The sequence below is a fragment of the Emydura macquarii genome, unplaced genomic scaffold (assembly GCF_026122565.2).
Source record: "Emydura macquarii macquarii isolate MOO-44397 ecotype Brisbane River unplaced genomic scaffold, CSIRO-AGI_Emac_v2 contig_554, whole genome shotgun sequence".
Classification (NCBI taxonomy): Eukaryota; Metazoa; Chordata; order Testudines; family Chelidae; genus Emydura; species Emydura macquarii.
In genome coordinates, this window is record NW_027130691.1 from 5,707,122 (window position 1) to 5,730,330 (window position 23,209).

The 23,209-nt window shown below is 40.6% G+C and overlaps 1 protein-coding gene across 10 annotated transcripts in view; it reads left to right on the plus strand.

The window, feature by feature from the left end:
- Positions 1 to 23,209, plus strand: part of CLIP1 (CAP-Gly domain containing linker protein 1) — a 98,677-nt gene that overhangs the window by 40,074 nt on the left and 35,394 nt on the right. For 7 of the 10 annotated variants that reach the window (XR_010918219.1, XM_067539563.1, XM_067539568.1 and 4 more), the window contains exons 5-12: positions 442 to 658; positions 6,714 to 6,911; positions 7,988 to 8,091; positions 11,287 to 11,347; positions 12,518 to 12,550; positions 17,319 to 17,423; positions 19,747 to 20,691; positions 22,466 to 22,582. Coding sequence is in view for 9 of the 10 variants with exons in the window: in XM_067539563.1 (XP_067395664.1) it covers positions 442 to 658; positions 6,714 to 6,911; positions 7,988 to 8,091; positions 11,287 to 11,347; positions 12,518 to 12,550; positions 17,319 to 17,423; positions 19,747 to 20,691; positions 22,466 to 22,582 (1,780 nt within the window). In the remaining variant the exon portion in view is untranslated. The remainder of the gene's footprint in view (positions 1 to 441; positions 659 to 6,713; positions 6,912 to 7,987; positions 8,092 to 11,286; positions 11,348 to 12,517; positions 12,551 to 17,318; positions 17,424 to 19,746; positions 20,692 to 22,465; positions 22,583 to 23,209) is intronic. The other 3 variants (XM_067539565.1, XM_067539566.1, XM_067539570.1) reach the window with 1 other exon arrangement.

Sequence of the window (23,209 nt, forward strand, 5' to 3'; positions counted from 1 at the left end):
GTTTGTGCATACAGTGTCTGGCACAATGATGCCCCAATCCCTGGCCTCTGTGTGTTATCACAATACAAATCATAATTAATTTAGTGCAACTAACAGAGGATCTTGAAAGGTTTCCTTTTCTCTCAAAGGCATGTCTCCTTGTTTGCTTGGAAGAATGCATGTGACAGAAGGGAAAAGGAGATTTAACTCTGCTAAACCTGAAAGGCATTTCTGTAGGCTAAGGGCTTTCTCCCTGCTGAATTCCCTGCAAGAAAAGTATTAGAACTTCTCAAAAAAGGGGTTGTAAGAATTTTATAATGGGAAGTGCTATCAGCAACCCCTTTTCATTATTTAGGCTGTTGGCTGTAGAATTCCTTAGAAGTTGCCATGCTCTACATGGAAAGGTAACTCTCTACAGTTTTTACTATTTAATGCCTTCATCTGTGTTTGTTTTTTCTAAAGGTATTTTCAGTGTCAGCCAAAATATGGATTGTTTGCTCCTGTCCACAAAGTTACAAAGATTGGATTCCCATCAACCACACCAGCTAAAGCCAAGACAACAGTAAGAAAAGTGGTTGCAACACCATCAAATCTGAAACGCAGTCCAAGTGCATCCTCCCTGAGTTCTCTCAGTTCTGTGGCATCATCAGTAAGCAGCAAGCCAAGCCGTACAGGACTAGTAAGATTCTTTTTCTATTGCATGCTTTACGTTCCCAAGCGGGAACCCGCATGGCACATGCCTATGGTTTGCTTATGTAAACTGAGGATAGACCAGATCTTGGGAAAAGCATAATATATGTTTCATTGTGCTGTTTTATTTTGCACTCAAAGCATGCACGTAGGAAATCTTAACTAGCCCTGAAGAATAGATAAATGATTCTACATTTACCTTTATATATTTAACAGTTAACTCAAACTAACTGAGGTTTTTGCAGTAAGAAAGGGGCTTATGCTACCAGCAAAATGAAGGGCATAATTTATGTATGGGATCCATGGTAGGCCAAAATGCAATGTCTATTTCTTTTTCCATTGACGAGATGGTTGTACGTAATGAGTCAGTTGGGAAATAATGGGGAAATTCAATGTCTCCCTTTGCTGATGAGAGGCCTCTTTCTTTTCCTAATTGATTTTAACTCTGTGAGCTTCTAAGGAGTAGAAACTACAAAGTGCAGCATTGAGATTAATTTTAACATAGTACTAATTCTAGCTAATATACTTTTATGTTCATTTTTTAGATGTTCGTTACATAAATGTCATAGTCTTGGGTCATGTGTAGAAAAAGGAAATGTAGGATTCTTCTTCGCGTGCTTGCTCATGTCCATTCCACTGTAGGTGTGTGCACGCCTCCGTGCACAGTTCCTGGAATGTTTTTTCCCCTTAGTAGATCCCGTAGGGCCAGCTCTGGCACCCCTGGAGCCCGGCGCACATGCCGTGGTATGTGAGGCGCTGCCGGCCCTACGCCCCCTCAGTTCCTTCTTTCTGCCCATGATGGTTGCTGGAACTAGCCTTGCTCGCAATCCCTTGTTTGAACTTGTTTGATATTCTAAGTTAGTTTTAGTTAGTTAAGTAGTTGTTAAGTATAATTAGAGAAGGCAAGTCTCTGCGGGGACTTAGGGTGGCAGGGCCATACCCCAGTCGCCAGGCTTCAAGCCGTGTGCCTCCTGCGGGAAGGCCTTCCTGCTCAGCGACCCCCTCGATCAGTGCCTTGAGTGCCTGGGGGAAGCCAACAGGAAAGAGAAATGTAAGATCTGCAAGGCTTTTAAACCAAGGACTCAGAAGGACCGAGAGATCCGGTTGAAAGCCCTGCTGGTGGAGGCAGTGCTCCGCCCAGCGTCCAAGCCGTCCCACTCCACCTCGGCACCGAGCGTGACCTCAGTGCAGAGCTCACTGCTGGCACCAGCCTCGACTCGGCACCACGCAACATCGCTGGCACCGAAGAGGAAGAAGCAGCATGCAGAGCGTGGACGCTCCCCTGCGCCGTCAGTATAGGCAGGGTCGAGGCGGAGATGCACCAGATCCAGCCCTTTGAGTCGTCTCTGGTGCCTGCATCTCCGGTCAGGGAGCCTCCCCTGACTCCTGGGAGTGGGAGAGTATCCCTGCTGACGCCGTCGACACTGGAGGCTTTTCAGGCGGCAAGTGCCTTGTTGGCCTTGCCTACATCACCTCCACACACACACACCCCCCCAGTTTCCCTCCCCGCTGAGGGAGAAGGGGCTGGTGTCATGGGGGAAACCCGCGTTGGGTCCCCCTGAAGGGCGGTGGAGATCCCTGGTACGGGGAGGAAGAACTCCCACTGGATGGCCTCCAAGCATAGAGCAGAGCCGCTCCCCCAACAATTGCTCCAGGTCAGCGTCGACGAGCTGACCTGCTCCGGCACAGGACGTGGAATCTCCCTCTCAGCGCCGACGTCGATCCCCAGCACCGGAGGCAGCGCATGCCATGAGGCGGCACCAGTCAAGGTGGAAGGCGGCGCTCGGACAGCTCCTGTTCCAGATCCCTGGCACCGAGGAGTTCAGAGCGGCACCAACCTCGGTCACTGAAGGTGTCTGCAGAGCCACAAGACGAGGGTCATTGGAAATCATCAGTACCGAGACGACACTCCGGTACCTCTAGCTCTTCGGAGCGCACCTCCGTTCGTCGACACCGCTTGTGGCGACGGAGGCAGTCCTCATCCTCCTCCAGGTTGGAGGTGTCAAGAGGGCAGTCCCTGGCACGGAAGGGCACCCAGGACCGAGGACAGACATGGCACCACTGGTCCAGTGACTCGGGGTCTCCCGGGGAGACAGTCGTCAGGAGAGCCAACGCCCCCACAAAGCATCACAACCTGTGGCGCAGTCAGCCCTGGGTTGGCCCCAGGGTCAATGGCCACAACAATGGCCTTATTGTGCTCCTTGCGGTATCCAGATGGGGCCAGGGCCCCAATCCCTTATGTCATTGGGGGTGCGGTCCATTCCTCCAGCACAGGAGAAGGCCCATAGACACCACTCCTCGGATGAGGAGTCGGACTCCATGGAGGGACCCTCAATGGGTGCAACCCTTCATTACGAGGGGGCACACCTGCAGGACGCGCCTCGGCAGTCCTCTTGCTCCTCACCGGACGAGGCAGTCTCCCAGGACCACAGCTAGGAGGGTCTCCAAGATTAGGGCCTTGACCTCGGAGCCCCCTTATACAGTATTCTATAAGGATAGGGTGCAGTTGAGACCACATCCAGCCTTCCTGCCCAAGGGGATTTCCCAGTTTCATTGTAATCAAGATATTTTTCTTCCGTGTTTCTTCCCAAATCACACGGTTTGGAGGAGGAGAGGAGATAGCATTTGCTGGATGTGAGACGAGCCCGGGCCTTCTACATCAAGGGTACAAAGCCGTTCTGGAAATCGATGCAGCTCTTCGTCGCAGTGGCTGACTGGATGAAAGGCTCATCTGTCTCCACCCAGCGCGTCTCCTTGTGGATTACATCATGCATCAAGTTCTGCTACCATCAGGCAAGGGTGCCACTTCCGGGAGCCATCACAGCGCTCTCAACCAGAGCTCAAGCCTCGTCTACAGCCTTCCTGGAGAGAGTGACCCTGCAGGACATCTGCAAAGCCGCCATCTGGTCGTTGGTACATACCTTCACGTCCCACTACGCTATCGTTCAGCAGGCGAGAGAGGACGCAGGATTCGGCAGAGCTGTGCTGCAGGCAGCTCACCGGTAACTCCTACGCACCTCCAAGGTATTGCTCGTTAGTCACCTATAGTGGAATGGACATGAGCAAGCACTTGAAGAAAACAAGGTTACTTACCAGTAACTGATGTTCTTCGAGATGTGTTGCTCATGTCCATTCCACAACCCACCCTCGTCCCTGCTTCCGGAGTTGGCAGAAAGTAGGGACTGAGGGGGCATAGGATCGGCAGCGCCTCAGATACTGCGGCATGTGCACCGGAGCTGGCCCTACAGGATCTCCTAAGGGGAAAAAAGGTAACCATGCACGGAGGCGTGCACACACCTATAGTGGAATGGACATGAGCAACACGTCTCGAAGAACATCAGTTACTGGCAAGTAACCTTGTTATCCTCTGGAAAAGCTTGATATCAAACATCTTCCCTAGCAACTAGGCAATTGAGTGTGGAAGTAATTTTGTATTGCACCATTCACCCCAGATGATTCCAAAGCTTTTTTTATAAACCCCAGAAATTGATATACAGATGATTATATAGGGATCATGTCAATTGCTATTTGAAATGCAGCCACCTCTGAAATGAAACTGAGAGCTAGTATATCACTCCACTGAACAGCTAGCTTAGGACAGGGAAGCTATTGTTACCATATTCATCTGAAACTGAAGCAGATTTCACATGGACAGAGGTGATTACCTAAGTCAGCGCTTGGCCAGTACAACAGGGTTAACTCCCTATTATTACAAAAAGCACATAGGATCTTTATTCGCCACAAGTGGATGGCACCTTTTTCTTCCCAGTCTGTTTTGAAAGATTCACTTCTAGCAGCACAGTGCCCCCTAACCTTATAGATGTGCATTGGTTCAGTGCTGATTCACAGGGAAGAAGACCTTTCTTCTCCAGCACCTACTTATTCTCTGGAAGGCTCCCATCAGACACTGACCTGTACCAACCCACTTTATCTTAGTGTTCTTGACAGGATCATAGCACCCGAGGGAATGTAACTATAGGCTATAATAGTCTTTGTAAAGTTACTTATTTTTTCAGTGTTGCCTCCTAGGGACCTTTGGATGTTTTGAGCCACACGTAATGCTTACATAGTTGAAATATTTTTGAAGCTTATGCTTTGGTCTCCCTTCCTTATACTCCATTCTGACTGAATGGTCCAGCCGCAGCAGAGACTCGGCTTGTCAAAATGTTTTGACATTTCCCTCTCTCTAAGGGTAAAATGCTGTTTATTGTGAGAAACCCCAAGTGTCTTGGCTCGTGCTCACATTGTAGTCACAGCAGATCTCTAGTGCTCTGAAATTCTAGACACTGTGTTTTCTGGTAATTTTATATCTTACCTGGAATTAACCAGGCTTCTGCCCATTCTTCTAATTTATCCAGGGCTGCTGTTCTTTTCGTTTGCATATGTAATGAGTGGCCACCACCAAGGTAGATGAGCCTCTAACGTAGTAAAGCTGCCTGTTGCAATTTGAGTCTATCCCCTAATCTGATTCCTTTTGATTAGCGCTGAAACCTCCTAGACCATTAATGAACTGAGGTGCTTTAAAAAGCTGGAGAACTGAAGAGGCGCGAGCCAAGTTTTCGTCATGCTCTTGGGAGCAATGAGGAAATAAGGCAGTGTCATCTAGACTTCAAAAGTCAATTCTTGGCTTTATTAGAAGCTGAAGTAATTCTTCCTAATACTTTTGAATCACTGGGGAAGTACAGTGTTTGCAGCCTTTCCTAGAAAGGTGGGCTGTGAATAGACTATTTGGAAAAGTTTGAATCTGTAGCAATTCCCAAAGGCCAGAAGAGAAGAAGGTGGATTTTTTTCCTAATACAAGAGAATGGAACAAACAATTCTTTTTAATTTAGTACATAGAAAGGGAAGTCTGGACAGTTGTTCTCCAATGCCAGCATTCCCTGTTGGATATAGCAATATTGCCCAATCTTTGGAAAGCCCATGAAAGAGACATGTTTCCACACTTGATCCATGACTATTGTGATAGAGCTTAATACTAATCTACCAAGGGAGAAAGATTGTGATTTTGAATAATTGAGATTTTGATAAGAACTGCAGGAGGTAGGATCAAAAATGCTATATCTATAGTTTTAAGATCTGGGAAGAAAGTTTGGACTACTAGATTTCAGGTCAGTTGTTACATATTATAACAAATTTACTATCTCAATACTTATTGGCCCCACAACTTGTTCAATAACTGTTATTCATAAATAGACATTCCAGTTTTATTTTCAGTTCTGCCTCTATCCCTCCCAGTGCAAAAAGTCTTGATTAAAATGGAGGATAGGGGCACACTACATTTTCATTGAGCATTGTAACAACCAATTCCATTAAGTGGATCAATGGACACATTTGATCAAGCAAAACTTTAGTCTCGTTTTAGAGATTTTACATTTGCCATATTGAGTCACTTATGTTTATATCCTTAAATTTTATTCCTTCCAAAGCGGTTCTTTTCAAAAGCTATTAGTTTAGCTCAACTCCTCAGAGTGATTCTGATCAGATATCAGTTATAATTTTTTAGAATGTACTGATGTGTAGTGACAAGAATTGCAGAACTTGCTCTTCTAGTCAAGGAGAATTCCCACTGGCTTCAATGGGAGATTGTCTCAAATGAAGACAGCAGAATTTGACTCTGAATATTTATCCGTCCTTTATAGACTTTACAGGTGGTAGTGGGACTTCCTAGGGAAGGCTTTTCACATCAATCTAACAAGCTAGCCTTTGACTGAGTCTACAGTACCCATCTTAAACTGAGGCCAGCCTTTTGTTTTCATTTGAACTCGTCTCCTACACACCACCAGATTACTGCCACATAAGTCTTGCTGCACAGTCATGTCCCTTATTAACTTCCAGAGCAACTAATTTGAAATTAGTTTTTATTTCCTGCTTTGAAAATTATTTTCCTCTTTTATTGATTTTAATATGTAATGTGTAGGAGGAGCTGCAGTCAGGTATAAATAGCATTTGCTTAGCTAGCAAGTGCCCCAACTACTTGTACAATAAGATTATATACTTTCTTTTAATTAGAAAATGAGGTATTTAACGTATTTCCTTTTTTGAAGTTAACAGAAACATCATCCCGATATGCAAGAAAAATTTCTGGCACCACAGCCCTCCAGGAGGCTCTGAAGGAGAAGCAGCAGCATATTGAACAGCTCCTGGCAGAGAGGGACCTGGAGAGGGCCGAGGTTGCTAAAGCAACAAGTCATGTAGGGGAAATAGAGCAGGAGCTAGCATTGGCTAGAGACGGACATGATCAGGTAGGAAATAATGCTATTTTGAAATGATGGTTATAGCACAACCGACTTCACACACTGGGTTTTATTATTTGATTGGACACGTTTGGGAGTAATGGGCACTGTTCTAAAATTGAATGTTGTTTGCAGCCACTGCTCTTCCTAGGGGCTCTTGGGATGGTGAATTTGAGACTTTTTTTAAGAAGTTAAATTTATAGTTCATTTTGAATTTTAAGAGGTAGTGTGTTAAAAACACTGTTAAACATTATACAGTGCCCTGAGCAGTTTGGCAGAGGTAGGGGGCACTCTAAAACCCTGTCTACATTTACCTCCGGGATTCAGCGGCAGTTACGCAAGCTACGCAAAAAACTTGCAAGAGGGAAGTACTTTTTCGCACAACACACAACTAGCCTGTGGAACACATTGCTGTGGGATGTTGTAATGACCAGAACTATAACTGGGTTCAAAAAATAACTGGATGAGTTCGTGGAGGAGAGGTCCAGCAATGGCTATTAGCCAACTTGGTCAGGGATGCAATGCAACCCCATGTTCTGTGTGACACTAAATCTCTGACTACCAGAAGCTGGTAGTGGAAGACAGTGGTGGATCGCTCCTTAATTGCCCTGTTGTGTACACTCCATCTGAAGCTCTGGTACATGGCAGTGTCTGAGACTGGATACTGGGCAAGATGGACAATGGTCTGACCCAGTATAAAAGCTTTTACATTCTTATGCGATAGAGCTCGCTTCAGTAAGCCTTAGTCTGATATTTAGCTTACATTTTCCTTTTCATATTTTATTTAATTCCTTCCAGTGAATCCCCTTTATACCACACTTCCCCTTACTGCTTATACCATTGGTATATTTGTAAATGGTTCCCATATCTCTAACCCCGGGTCATCATTTTACCAAGTGCTAAGTATTTTGTTCTTAATCTTTCCATGTATGCCTCCATGAAAAATAGTTGATTGTCCATTTTTCTTGTCCTGCAAACCATGTGGCTTTCTTCACCCTGAAATAGAGCTCTGTTTAAACTTTAAGTAAATATTGATTTGCCTAATCTGTTTGCTTACTAAATTCTATGTTATTCCTGCTGATTAGCATGTACTGGAAATGGAAGCGAAGATGGACCAGTTGCGGGCTATGGTTGAAGCTGCTGATAGGGAGAAAGTTGAGCTTCTCAACCAGCTTGAGGAAGAGAAAAGGTGAATCAAAAACTTCTTATTCAGGATTTCTCTTCATCACAGACAGGGCTTCGTGTTTCAAATGTGGTTTGTCAGTAACAGTCTAATTCCAAATGGGACAAATGTAGAGTGTTGTGGCAGGTGTGAAGTCACCCACATAGTTCATGCTATAGAGTTGTTTAGACCAACATCTTGCAACCTGCAGAGGCGGTAGTATTGAGAGTATTTTAATGTGCTGAATGTCCCTTGTAGCCTGGCTATTAAATGGTATTCAGCACACGTTTCTGAAGTTGTTGGAATTTTACATTAGTTTTCTAGCCATCTTTGAAAGGACTGGAGGGAAACAGGCTTTAGAGACTCTTTCTCTTGACTTAGCCAACACCTGAAGTGCCAACAGATCATTCCTTTAATTAGTGCTGTCTACTACTAAGTCTGTTTTATTTCCACACACAAGAAGTTGTATAGGTCATGTTTGATCTCTTTGAAACAATCTCTTCTCCCAGTTTAAAGTGTAGATTTTTGTATGACCATTTCTTAAGTATGCTGGAAAACTCAGTTTCTAGTGATTAAGTTATTACTATCAGGCATATGCTACTAGGTATAGGCTTCCTTTTCTGGAGAAACACTGAAGCCTTTAAGCTTAGTGCCTTTCCCAAGTGCCACCTGTAACCGTTTGTGAGGCATGAGCTGAGACTGCCATTTGCACCAATCATTGACTGAATAGAGACACTGGATTTATGGCTTATTACAACAATCTAACGCACTAACAAGCCCCACCCACAGCTGCCTCCTCTTCTTTCCTTTCCCCCTTATCACTGGAGGGGTCTTAAAGGGCCACTTCACTTTGAATGGTCACTTGACATAGGTGTTAACTACTTATGCTAAGCAATCTGTACTACCTTGTATTTAGCTGGCACACACTGGGGCCTGGTCTACACTATATGGGAAGGTCAACATAGTTGGGAGTGTCTTCACCTAAATTTGGCTCTCGCCAATGTAAGTGCCTCTGTACACCAATTTAGTAACACCATCTCCCTGAACAGCGTAGAGCCGTGGTAGATGTAATTAGGTCAACACAGTGTCAATGTAGACACAGTGTTGCTTACGTCGACTGTTACTGGCTTTTAGGAGCCATCCCACAATGCCCTACACTGACAATACACTCGATACAAGCACTCCTGGCGAGGATATACAACACCGAGCCAAGGGTGCACACACATATAAGCGATTTAATAACTGCAGTGGCTATAAGTTAGGTTAACATAATTCTGTAGTGTAGACATGGCCTGAGAACGTTTTCCAGATCTGAAGAAGAGATCTGTGTAAGCTTGAAAGCTTGTCTCTCTCACCAACAGAAGTTGGTCCAATAAAAGATATGACCTCATCCAACTCGTCTCTCTAATATCCTGGGACCAACATGGCTACCACAACACTGCAAATGCACAAATGTCCAAGGTTTGGTTGGTGTGTTCTGGTAGGTCTTTGAGTCATGCCATAACCCAAATTTTCTATCTTTGAGCATTCAGAGAACTCTTTGGAATCTCTTGGAAAGCAAGAGCCTATTTAGAGACCAAGGGGCAGATTTTTAGAGGCAGTTAGGCCCCAACTTCTATGGGAGTTAGGGACCTAAATAACTTTATTAATATGATCCCCAGTGAGGAGATTCTCTATCTTAGTGTCCTCCAGTGATGTCATCCAGTGATGACACACATACAGGTGTCAATTTCTGGGATATTGACTATGGAAAAGTGTAGAAAAAATGCCCTTTTAAGAACTGAAAATTCCAGGTGAGTAGATCACAGAAGAAAACCTCAGTCAGTTCCTGTGCAGTTCATGTGGTCCCACTTTACCAATTGCCAACCTGTTTAGATTTTCAGAATGTTTCATAAACTCTACCTGATTATTTTAATATTGTGTGAATCTGTTTCTACAGACACATGGGGCTTAAAATAAAAGCTCTTTCTAGCAGCCTCGCTGTGAGCCAGGGCAGTGGGGACTACTTTAATCCTGGTCCTCGTTGGCCTTGAGCTCACCTTCAGCATGTTGCCAAGCAACATAGTTATTGCTGTACGTGACTGATACACACAAACTGAAGTGGCATTTTGCAGCTTGGGAAATGTTCACAGCTTCAGCTGTGCAGTATTTCTCTCTCTTCCACCTAAATACTCCAGGTTTATTTACTTTGTAAGGTCTCTACACTATGTTAGATGCAGTCTCATGCCGTAACTTGAAATCTAAACACTTTAAATCCTTCACTCCCAAAATCAGGGAGGAGTTGTGTAGACAGCACTGTAATTACCGTTGAGATAAATACAAATTTAAATTTTTATTGTTCCTTTCCTTTACACACATTGTCCGAAAGATCCTGTATCGTTACAAGCCCTGCCTTTGACTGAAGAGACTCAATGTGGTTGTCTCTAGAGTCAGTCAGCAAAACTCCAGCCAGTGAGTGTCACTCCAGGGATATTAGGCACGCTTGTCTCTCCTCTCCATGTTTCTTGTGGAGTTGAGAGAACTGTGGAGCCAGTGCAAGTTGCTCGGAATCTAACTTCAGAAACCTCTTGCATTGGAAAACACCATCTAGTCCAGTGGAGTTCACTTAAAGTTTGACTAGGATAAAAGGGTAGGGTTTAAATCTTATTCGCTAGTGTGTTCTACCTCTGTGTTCTGAAACTTGAGTGTAGGAAAAGGCAAGCTGTGCTTTAGCACGTTAGTTATCCCCACAGGCTTCATCTCCATGAGCCAGCACATGCTAAAGATCAACTTGATTTGCCTATACTAGAATTTTAGAATGTGTATTCTAAAAATATCACCCCAACTTAATTTTTACACATTTTCTAATTTTTAGCATGAATCATAGAAATTAGAGGTGGCAATTGGATCAAGTTATTTGATTGGGTCATTGTTTGAGAGTCTAAAGAAGAAACAAATTAAATGGTGACTAGTTAGTTTAAATAAACAAAATATGTTTAAATTACTGTTTTCTTAGTTAATACTGTATCTTCCAATCTTTAAAGAACTTCAGAAAAGATTTAGGTGTCATGCTTTATTTTTAAAGAATTTTTCAGTGTGTTCTCATTTAAAATCTGAGTTTAACTTTTTCTCCTCGCTTTTTATGGTAACTTGATTAAGTAATTAAAATAGAATGTTGCTGTAGCTTTTAATTTCTAATGAAAAGTAAATACTTTCAAAACTGTCTTCATTTATGCCTCACAGGAAGGTGGAGGATCTCCAGTTCCGTGTAGAGGAAGAGTCCATTACCAAAGGAGACCTAGAGGTAAAACACCGCCAACTTTGTAAAAGTCACATTTGGTAGGATATTGCAATGCAAACAGTTGTAGAGGTTATATTGCTAGAAGTGTGACGACAATGAAAGGAAGAGTTGAAACTGCATGTTGATATTCCAGGAGTACACAGAGCAAATGGAAGGGGATCCCTAAACCTCAAGTATCCAATTCTGCAGTCCTTATGTAAGATTAAATGGTCAGATTGGGCCTTTAAGTGAATTGTATTCTTCAGCATGGCTTCTATAGCTGATTGGCTGTGGTTGTGGCAGAGTAATTTAATTTAGCCTTTGGTAAAATTTCATCCTTTTTGCAATTTTATCATCTTGCTAACACTTTTCAAATTATGTAAAAGAAACCAACAACTAGAAATCTGTTTTAAAGTTATAAAACTGGCAGTTAGTAGTTATGTCCCTGTTGACGTGGGAGCGGAAGACTTAACCACATCTGTCCTCTGAGTGATTCAGACCAAAAAATGAACATGCTTGCACATCTCTCAACGACAACATCAGTGTATATGCTTTAGCGAGAACTCAAAATGAAGCACACCAGTGAAGTGCAAAGTCTGTACTCTCACCATGATTTATCTTCCTACTTTATCTAGCTGGTATGGTGTAGTGAACTCTCTAGTTTAACATTATTAAATAATTCTATACACAGGGTTTTTATTATTAGTAAGAAAGTAATAAATTGAGACCATTTAAACACTGCCAGTTTTTAACCCAAATTTAAAATAAAAATGTTGAATGTCTTCTAGTTTTTTAGCGTTTAATCTGAAAAAGTTAGTTGCCCTTATCCCATTGTAAAGAACAATAGAAATGTAAACTGACTTGTAACCCTATAAACAATTAATGATGAAAGTGCTAGCCTTGTGATCCATTTCATGTGACATTTCCTTTAGTTCTTCTTTGTGTTAGTCTTCCATCCATTTTAAAGTACCTATCTATATTCTGCTCTGTTAGTTGTTCAGTCCATGAAAGTATTTTTTGGATTTGTTTTGTTAAATCATTTCAGGTACTTTAATTGTTTGTTTAACAAGATGCATATCTTCAGGAGTGCCAGCTGAATTCAAATGAATGAAATGCCCCCTTTTGTATTGGAGTGATAGTGTTAAGCATTTAGGTGAAATATATATATATTTTGTTTTTAATTTTTACTGATAGCAAAAGAGGCAGATTTCTGAAGATCCTGAAAATGTAAGAGGGCACTTAAATGTGTGAAGATATCCCACTTTAACAGATTGTGTACAGATAAATTGCTTATTGGTAGATTTAATCACTAACTGCATAATCTGCTATTGAAACATTGACTCTAGTATTTGTATGCATGTTGCTTTCAGAGCAATTACAACACTTTTCACAAGGAATGTATGTAATAACTAAATGCTGTAATCCCCTTTAATAAAAGAGAGGAAGAATATGTCATTAGATTTTAAAATAAAACCGCAAATTTAATACAGTGCATGCAATCAACTGAAAAGTAACAGGAGCTTGCAGGAAACTAGTGTCTTGGGCCCTGAAAAGTCTCTTATTTAAAAAGTAGGCCTCAACTTGCATTCATCACAAAATCCTGTGTATTCTCCCATGAGCTCCCACTACTGTTCAATAGATGGCACTGTACAGCATTTCATGAAATTTCCTTGAGAACAGATTGCGTAGCCTCCTCACCTTTTCTGACATATTGATTACTCTTTTTTTCTTTTTTGTCATGAAATGCTGAAAGGAAAGCATTATTAAAGGAAAAGAGGTGATTAAAAATACAAAAATTATCTCATTATTTACAATGTGCAAAGCTGTGGATTTTTCACTGTAGCATAACAAGATTTCTTCCTGAATCATATAGAGGAATGGTTTAGCATTGGCTAAAAGAAATATATTGCTTTGCAAGTCATTAAAATAAATGCCTTCTACACCTTCCACACTGCAAAGTAGATGAAATACAAAAATGTCCTCTGCTTTTGACTTGGTTCAAGAAGATCTTATAACAGGCTGCCTCCTGCACCCTATCTCCCAACCAGAATAGAAAGCTCTCAAGACTAAAACTGATTTCCTACTATGCATTCTTAGGTGTTCCTTTTGTGAAGCAGCTTCAGTGATCTGGGTGTCTCCTATTCTTCCAAATCAGACATACGGTGTGTTAGAAGTAAATCTGCATGTAAGCTTCCTCCTTCCTATTTTGTGCACTGCTCATTCTCCCGTCTTTATTCCAGATCTCTCTGTTTCTAATTTCTCCCTGAACAGACTTATTTCCCAAGAAAAACCCTTGTTGCTTTCCTTGAGAGTGATGTTGGATTATCTAATGGAGCACTAGATAAGAAACTATTCAGACCACATTCTGTGATGAACATCCCAGCACAGGGGACTGAAGATTTACTTGCCCCAGTCACAGAATCATTAGTCAGCATTATAGCTTCAACGTAGTTGTGCGGATGGATCAGTAGATAGATATAGGTGCAAAACTAAACAGAATATCATTTCAAAGAGCGAGAGCAAGCACAGTGCAATCACTGTACATTGGTAACTGATGACTCTGCATTTGGGACTTAGGGTCTGTCTACACTGCAAAAAAACCCAAAATCCCATGGCACTTGGGCTCATACAATGGAACTAAAAACAGCAATGTAGAAAATCCTGCTTGAGCCGGAGCCTGAGCTCTGAAACCCTGCATGGGCAGGAGTCCCAAATCCTATGCCTGCAGAAATTTGTTAGTCTTTAAGGTGTTCCAGGACTCTCCTTGTTTTTATTGTCTACGCTGTTATTTTTAGTCCCATAGCATGAGCCTGAGTCAGTTGACCTGGGCTCTGAGACTCTCTGCCACAGGTTTTTTTTTTGTTTTTTGCAGGGTAGATGTACCCTTAGTGGAGTTGATGAGGGTGTAAGTCAGCGCAGGATTTGCTTCTCACCCCTCCTCATCTAATTGTAATGCCCCAGAGAGCAGAGAGAGTCTTTCCTATCACTTATACATCTGGGTCAAGCTTTAGCATCAAATTCTAGTCTCCTTTACATTACACCAAAATAAATCTGGAGTAACTTCATTTAATCTTCTGAATTCATTCTGGTGTAAGTGAGAGGGGAATTTGTTCCTTAGACATCTCTCTCTTTGGATAATTGGAAGGGAACTTAGACTGATCCACAGTTCTTCCATGGATATCCCTATTTGGAACTGGAGCCTTTTCTTTGGAAATCAGACTTATTTAAAGAATCAACAAATGAAAACAAAAATAAATTAGCAAAAGTGTTGTTTGGAGATTATCTTTTAGATTGTGCCTCTATTTATATTTAGCTGAGCCTCTTAATGTATTTTCGTTTTAAAGCAGATAATATCTGCGTGGTGGGATATTTTTTGAATAAGTTCTGTTAACTCTGATCTTTGAAGGTTTTAGTATTATTGGATAGCACCTAGATATGTTAGTTATAGCTGCTGTATAAATAAAGGATTAAAAAGAGGTTTTGTGTCTGATGGGTGCTACAGAAAACCTTAAGATAATCTATTTTAGTAAAGATTCATGATGTAAGGAGAATTATGGATATGCCCTTCTGTATAGATCCCCCTCAGGGACTGTGGCAAGGTAAGTATGTTGGTTTATTCCAAATCACTATTTAAAAACCCCCAAAATGTTTCTAGAGCTGTTTAGTGGCTTGAGTTGTTTGTTTACTGGATCTGAAGATCACAGACACTAACTAATCCCACAAAGGCTCTGAATTAGAGCTATTGAATTTAAAACTTTTAGACATTTAAAATTTTTCTTAACATGTCTAATTCCCATCAGACTATCTAACCACATAATGGAAGACTGTTGGTAAAAGAATAGTTCTTATTCTTGTGCAGTCTTGTCAAGGCCCTCTGAAGATCTCCAGAAACAAAGGAGACAGAGAATCTCATAAAAACTTAATTAGCCCAAGTAACTACTGAAGGTTTATCTCTGAAGCACATTTAATACTTTTGGATCCCTGTGTTTTGGGGCCTATTGAATTATGTTGGTAGAAATGGCTTATCATTTTCATCATGATGGATACAGAACTATTTTGGTACAGCACCAGTCAACTGCCAGCTTTTGATATAGATAGAGAAACAACTTGATGCGATCAGAATGAAATACTAAGGTAAAACCATTTTTATATTAATTGATGGGTGGAAGAGAACATGCCTGAAGCAGAACAAAGACTTTTCCCCCATCTCACTTCCTCTCAAAGAGTACTTACGATCTTTATTTGATTGTTGGGGCCGCTTTGGAGAGCGTCACAATCAGCTTATCACTGTTTATATGTAACACTGCTTTACAAGGATTTCAAAATATCTTACTACAGACACTGGCAGTGATGACTGAGATCTACATTACCTTTGCCAGTGCACAGTGTACCCAGAGTGCCTGTGTGTGTACACACCCTGCCAACTGTGGAAACATTACAGTATGGGCATGCGGATGGTGATAGGTGGAATAGGGCCTTAATGGGATTCCACATATCTTACTTCACATTACTCTCTTCTCCCTCATATTCTATGGCTGGCTCTGCAAGCTGAAGACCTGTTTCTTCTAATTAATATTTCTTAGGTTAATTACATCCAGCCACTCTACGTCACACTAAATTAACAGCTGTAGCTAAATTACATAGAAGAACATTGCCCCAGTCTGGCACAGGTAACTTCTGAGAGTGAGAAGCATATCTTGCCATAATAATATTCAGTCTCCTTCAGGTGGTCACCCTGTTGTTGGAATGGTCAGGCCTCTTTCTAGGAAAGGTCATTTAAAAACCAACAGACATGAATATAGCTTTTTAAAAGATGGCATCTTTTAGATTAATGGTGATGCGTGTTCAGATTGACATAATGTACTAAACTGTGCAATTCAGACCTGAGTGTGACATGCAGTTCTTAATTCTGGATGTGTTTTTTCTTTCTCCCCCACTCTCACAGTGATGCAAGTCAAGAATGGAGTAACTTTCCATCTCTCTTAAACTCCATACTTTCTTGCAGACTCTTGGGAAAGTGTCTCCGCTTCTTTGTTGAATATTCAGTAGCTGCATCCTGATATTCCACAGTTCTTTATAAGACCTACCCCTTTGTGGGCAGACGGAATCTGGCTCTGCTTTGTGTGGTTCCTTTTTCTCTTTTGGAACACAATGCCTCTTAGAAGTACAAAGGGCACAAGTCCTCTTACTTCCTCTTCTTTGCTTAAGCAATTTAGACTTGAGTGATGTACCATGGTCATATCAACATTTCAGTTACAGAGCAACCAGTCTATATCAGTCCCATTTGCTCGCCTTCTGGAAAGGTGGGGAAGAGATTTCTGAGTAACTCTGTGTGTATTCACATCATTCATATGATAGCAACAAATGAAACCTTGACATGCCCAGGACTTGCCAGGAAGATTTTTATGGCACAAACTTGAAAACTATAGAGAGATTAAAAATAGTGTTCTACAGAAACTTGAATCAACATCTACGGCCAAATTCAGACCTGCTGTGAGCTGGTCCTGTCCAAGGTATTATTTCACCCACTTACACCAGGTCTGAATTTTGATCCCCTAGTTAATAATTAAATAATTGAAAACCTAACTCAGCTACATCCAAATAAATATACAGTATTAGTTGGGAATGATAGGGGAAGGGGCTTATAGTTTGTTTAAAAAGTATTAACTATTCTAATCTGTGCTGGTAATGTCACATACTGATAAATAACTTCTACTTGGCTGCATGAATCCACTTTACTTTTTGTCCGTATTTCTTCTTGTTTGTGGTTTTTTGTTTTTGTTTTTGTTTTGGTTTTTTACACATCAGTCCATTTACACTTTCAATCCATCTCTCTCATCCATAGAGTTTCCCTGTTCATTTTACCCACTGCATCTTCGCTGCTCATCCTTAGTAGAAGATACTGGCAGCACGGCCTGCATGTGGCTCCCTCTTCTTGTGCTGGCATGTGATGGTGGCACTGTTGTGTTCTCTTCCTTTCCCTTTTTACTAACAGACGCAGACCAAACTGGAGCATGCCCGCATTAAGGAGCTTGAACAGAGCCTGCTCTTTGAAAAGACCAAAGCTGACAAACTCCAGAGGGAGTTAGAAGACACTAGGGTAATGGTTTTCACTATTTAAATGAATGAGACCCTTTTGTAACATGAAGGATTTCTGATGACGCAGTCTGCTGGATATAATGCATATCGAAGGAGAGTGCCTGCCTTCTGCCATGATCAGTATGCTTTATAGAAAGTAGCCAAGAAAGACACTACTAAAACTACTATTAAATTTTGAGCTTTTGTAACATTTTTATTACATATAGTTCTGCCAAGGAATCCAGGTAAGATCTTTTCAAAATGGAAAGGTATCACTGAACGACAGGTCCAAAGCAGTAAACAAGGTTGTGGATCCATTTATGAAAATATTCAACAGTTCACTTGTAGCTGATAGTGAGGTTCTTTATGCTCCAAAAGCAATTCTGACTGCTGCAAATAGACCAATGTTCTCATCTAGATTTACTCTAATTCTAAATATTACCAGAAAGTCAATGACTGTGTGACAAAAGGATATAAAGCTCCCATTACACCATGAGAGTTTAGGTCACATGTTGCAAGATACTGTTGTTTATGAATTTCCTTGTTCCTAAATTCCCCTCATGTGGGTTGAGAATCCCTTACTGATGGCTTCTCTGTTCATGGAATCTAGTAGCTGGAGAAGGCAAATATCATCAACTGAGAGATGAGAATAACGTTAAAATATACTACAACTGTTCAGAATGTAGCATCAAACAAAATATTTGAGAACCTGTAAAACTGATCCAACAGGTGATTGAGTGAGATCAGCTCCCTAGCTGAATAATTCCACCTGGTGTGGAAATGAACCAATTCATGCCAGTTGTATTGTTCCATGCAACACAAAAGAAAATATTTCAAGGCCAATTGGCCTCCTTTAAAGAATCAAGCAGCTGGCAATTATCTTCACCCTGCTTCTCAAACTGAAAAGCCTTAAGAACGCTGGTTTGCTGAGGCTCTGAGGAGCTGTCATTTTTCTGCATGAGAAGATTACTCATTACAGCAGCTACTTTTTTAGCTTTGGGGAGGGCAAGGAATAATGGCTTTTCTTCCTTTCTCTTGCATCTCATCTATGTGGTCCTCTTTTCCTTTGATTAAGTGAACTTTGGTCTAAGAGTGTCACTGAAACAGTTACCTAATATGCTATATATTTTCTTCATTGTTCCTCGGGCAGGATTTTGTTATTTAGATTCTGCAATGATAAGCTTTAATACAGTATGTGAAAGCCAGTCATTTAACTTATTAAAAACTTTCACAAAATATTGCTGCCTTAGTAATATATCTTAGGTAGACTGCAAGGTTATTGGTTGCTCTGTCAAGATAATAACTTCCATTCATCCGGGCTTATTCCACTTGCTCTTTATTAGTAAGCAGCTCTTCTTCATTAGGTCAGGAAAGATCTTTGAAAGCTATGTCCCAGTATAAACTGCAAAATACATTGCTGCTGATGGGATTTGTTGGAAAGGTTTAAAACGCAATATGGTTTTGTTCTTGAGGTCATAGATGGAATAATATAAAACAGAGTGGGAACTATAGAAAATACTTAAAGAACAATTTCAGGTAAGTAATATCTTGAATCTTGATGTTGGTAATACAAGGAGGAAGAGAGACAGTAATTTCCTGATCAGGAACAACTGTTGGTTTTGTGATGCTTTTGAATGCTATAGGATTCATTAAGTCTTTAACCCTTCTTTGGCATTCTGAGAAAGACGTTGGATAGTGTCCGTATAATTTTTAAATACAGTTTGGGGCTAGATGTAATGGAAGTTTCACCCATTGGTACATCTAGATCAAACAAATATATTTGTATTTCTCTGTCAGCTTCAAAACGAATATGAATGGTAAAAGGAAGCAATTATCTGGATAAATGAAGACTGCAAATTCTCCGCTCCTCGTCATTCCACTTTAAATTGGTTCTTAGAAGCATTTTGTTAAACTTTGATAACCTATATACAAGATGCAATTGTAAGCTTTTGCTGAGTAATTTGTCTGTCTTTTAACAACTAACTTCAGAAAGTGAGTTTAAATACATTCCTGCTTAAATAAAAAGTGATAGCGGCGTAAACATAGGTATTGGTACTTTAAAAGAAAGGAAGTAATTTAATAAGTAAACAAAATCATGTATTTTAGATTGTCTTGTATTTTACATGGAAATCTATTATACAGTATTTGTTCTTATTTATGCTCCATTAACTGTATCGGTAGGAGTCAAAATTTGGATTAGACTAGATATTGTCAAAAAGGTTGGTAGGGATATACTAACGAAGTTAGTTTGTAATAGTTGAAGAATTTTCTTGAGATTTAAAAAATCTCTTCGTGCCATATATGTGGCGTAACTATTTCTCTTTTTAAAATGCTGTTGATCATAGGTGGCCACAGTATCAGAAAAATCTCGCATCATGGAACTAGAAAGAGACCTAGCATTACGGGTGAAGGAAGTAGCCGAGCTCCGTGGGAGATTAGAGTCTAGTAAACCAGTCAGTGATGTGGACACTTCTCTCTCACTGCTACAAGAAATAAGTTCTTTGCAAGAAAAAGTGGCAGAAATCAGTAAAGAAAATAAGAATGAAATAAATACACTAAAAGAGAAGTTTGGAATCAGTGAAGAATCTTATCAGAAGGAGATCAAATCACTTTCAACTTTACATGAAAGAATTGCAAAAGAAAATGAGTTGTTGAAAACTAAACTTGATCATGCCAACAAGGAGAATGCAGATGTGATAGAGCTATGGAAATCAAAGCTGGAATCTGCTATTGCTTCACATCAGCAAGCAATGGAAGAACTAAAGGTTTCATTCAGCAAAGGTGCTGGAGCTCAGACTGCTGAATTCGCAGACCTAAAGACCCAGATTGAAAAAATGAGATTAGAGCATCAAAATGAAACGTCAAATTTAAAACTAAAACAAGAAAATGAAAGATCTCATCATATGAAAGAGATTGAAGCTCTGAAAGTGAAGCTGTTGGAAGTCACTGAAGAGAGAGAGCGAAGCCTGGAGAGCCTAAAGACCAAACTAGAAAGTGCAGAAGATCAACATCTAGTAGAAATGGAAGACACTTTAAACAAATTACAGGAAGCTGAAATAAAGGTAAAAGAGCTAGAGGTACTGCAAGCTAAGTGCAATGAACAAACCAAGGTTATTGATAGTTTAACAACACAGATCAAAGCTGCCGAAGAAAAGATTTTGGACCTTGATGCACTTCAGAAAGCCAATTCTGGAGGTAAATTGGAAATCCAGAAACTTAGCAAGCAGCTTAAGGCAGCTGAGGAAAGGATACAAAATTTAGAGACTGAAAAGATTGATGGGAGTAGCAAGGTTTGTATCAACATCTGTCTTTTTACTTTGATTTGTTTTATTTTAATTTACATTTATACTTTTTTTATCTACAGTCATGAACTCATCACAGAGGGGAAGGGAGTCTTAAGAGACAATATTTTTTTTTATCATCTGAAGAGGTTCAGAGAAACTATTCGCCATATCAAATCTGAAAGGCTGTATCTTGTCTTGCATGATTGTGGCTTGGATAGGTGTGTGGTTTGCTTCCTTCCCCCAAATATAAGTTCTTTCTTTCTGTGAACTTATGAACCTTATAACCTCTGCTCTGAGAGCTGGGGGAGGGCACTCATGGTTCCAGTAAGCAAAAAGAATCCACGTATTTATCAATGTGTGATAATTTAAATAGTAGATGTATTGAGATTAAGTGAAGTGTAACTCTTGCCGCTCTGGTAAGCACATTGAGTTGCACAGAGGTTTCCTCATATTCTTTCAAAAGCTTCGGAAGAGCTGTGTACCACTTTGAAGGATGACCCTGTAGTTACAGCACAGGACTGGAAGTCAGGAGATCTGAGTCCTGTTCCTAGTGTTGCCACAAACTTCCTCTGTGACCTTGGGCAAGTCATTTCATCTCTCTGTTTTGAGTTCTGTCTGGGGCAGAGGCAGAATAAGTGGAGTACTTAATGCCTGTGAGACTAGTGCAGGGAGCTATAAATGATCACCTCGTCAGTGTGAAATCCACCAAAGGCCTCTGGGATTCATCTCCCTCTAGGTAGCGGGAGGAGAGATGAAGGAGAGACTCCTTAGCCCTTAATCATCCAGTAGTGGAATAACCATTTTCCCCTCTTAACTCCTAGTAGCCAGGAAGGGAAATAGGCAGGGGAAAAGGTGCTGTATCTAACAGGCTCATGAAGAGCCAGAAAATCATAAGAAGACAGGTTGGTGGGGCAACTGTACAAAATAGTGGTGTTGTGTGAAATAGTATCATCACATGAAATGTCTTGAAGCAAAAATTGCCACACAGCATGTGTCTCAGTGATTTTTCTGGTGCTCAGGTTGTTCACCACATAGAGCCATTTTGTCACTTGAATATCACTGTTATAGAGGTGGAAGATTATTCTGCTACTGTAATTTGGAAAGACAGGGCTGAAATGTAGCATCTGAGCTCCTTCCCCTTCACACAAGATCTGTCAAATCAGCTCTTTGATTGTAAAAGTAGAAGTAATAAGAGATCTCTTTCCTAAACCTCTCCACAAATGGTGCCAAAAAATTGGATTTACATGGACCTTTGGCATGATTTTCAGAGATCATGTTGAGCATCCTCAATTCCCATTCAAGTCAGTGGGTGCTGCGGGTGCTCAATACCTTTGGAAATCATGCCAACAATATGTAATGTTCAATACAGTCTGTTATTATGTGCTTACTGAATATTCCGGTAAGAAACGTTCTATTGATGTAATAAGCACAATTTAAAACACTTGACTTATACCCAAAATGTCTAGCATTAAAGAATGTTTGTGGCATAATTCTGAGAACTAAATTGAGACTACTTTCCAATTACAAGGATTGTCTCAAACTTATTCTGAGATGCAGTTAATATTGTGGTGCAGCCTCCAGTAGAAATCAACTATATTCAGTTAACACATAACATTTTTCCTTCAGCTTTCATTTTTTTTGGTTTTTTTTTTTTTTAATTTTTCTACATATTATGGTTTGAACATTCTCGTTATTTACTTGAAGCCCAAGATTTTATGTTCTTTATTTTTTCATTCATGTTTGTAAATTTTGTTTTATTCCATCTAATCACCCTTGTCAGGCTAGTAATCTGGCCAAAGAACTACAGGGCAAAGAGCAAAAGCTTCTTGACCTTGAGAAAAACTTGGGTGCAGTAAATCAAGTTAAAGATTCTTTGGAAACGGAGCTTCAACTTTTGGTGAGTAATTCTCAGAAATCTTGTTTCTCTACCCATTGGGTTCTCTTTAAGCTTTTTAGAGGGAAATCATCACTAAAATCCAAGGGTCCTTACTCAAACAAAAATCTCAGTTGTTTCAAATGGACTTTTGTCCAAGTAAGGAATGCAGGCTTTGAGTCAAAGTGCTTTATATATCTGATTTCAAAATGAAAAGTACAATAAGCTTAACTTTTATCAAGTTGTTGCATAAACAGAGCTCAGCTGTTACTGGTTTACAAATAAAACATTGAGCTAGATCAAGTACATCATACAACACATTTTTAGAATAGTCATTAAGGTAGGTATAGTCCTTTATCATTGTAACTGCTGTATGAGCTAACAGTACTTCACTGTATTATTTACAGGCAGCTTTTGAATAACAAGTTTTCACTTCTTGTTTTGCAACATAAAAGTTAAATTTTTCAGTGTTCTACAGTGGGCTAGCTCCTGCTAAGATTACACCAGACTAAGGAGGAAGCAAAATGTGTGTGTGTCAGTCTTTCCATGTGGTCTTTCTAAGGCTATAGCTGTGTTTTATGATGTTGATTGAGGAGGCCCCCCCCTGCTTTATCTATCTCTGTATCCTGGCCTTTCCTCAGATGTCCCTAG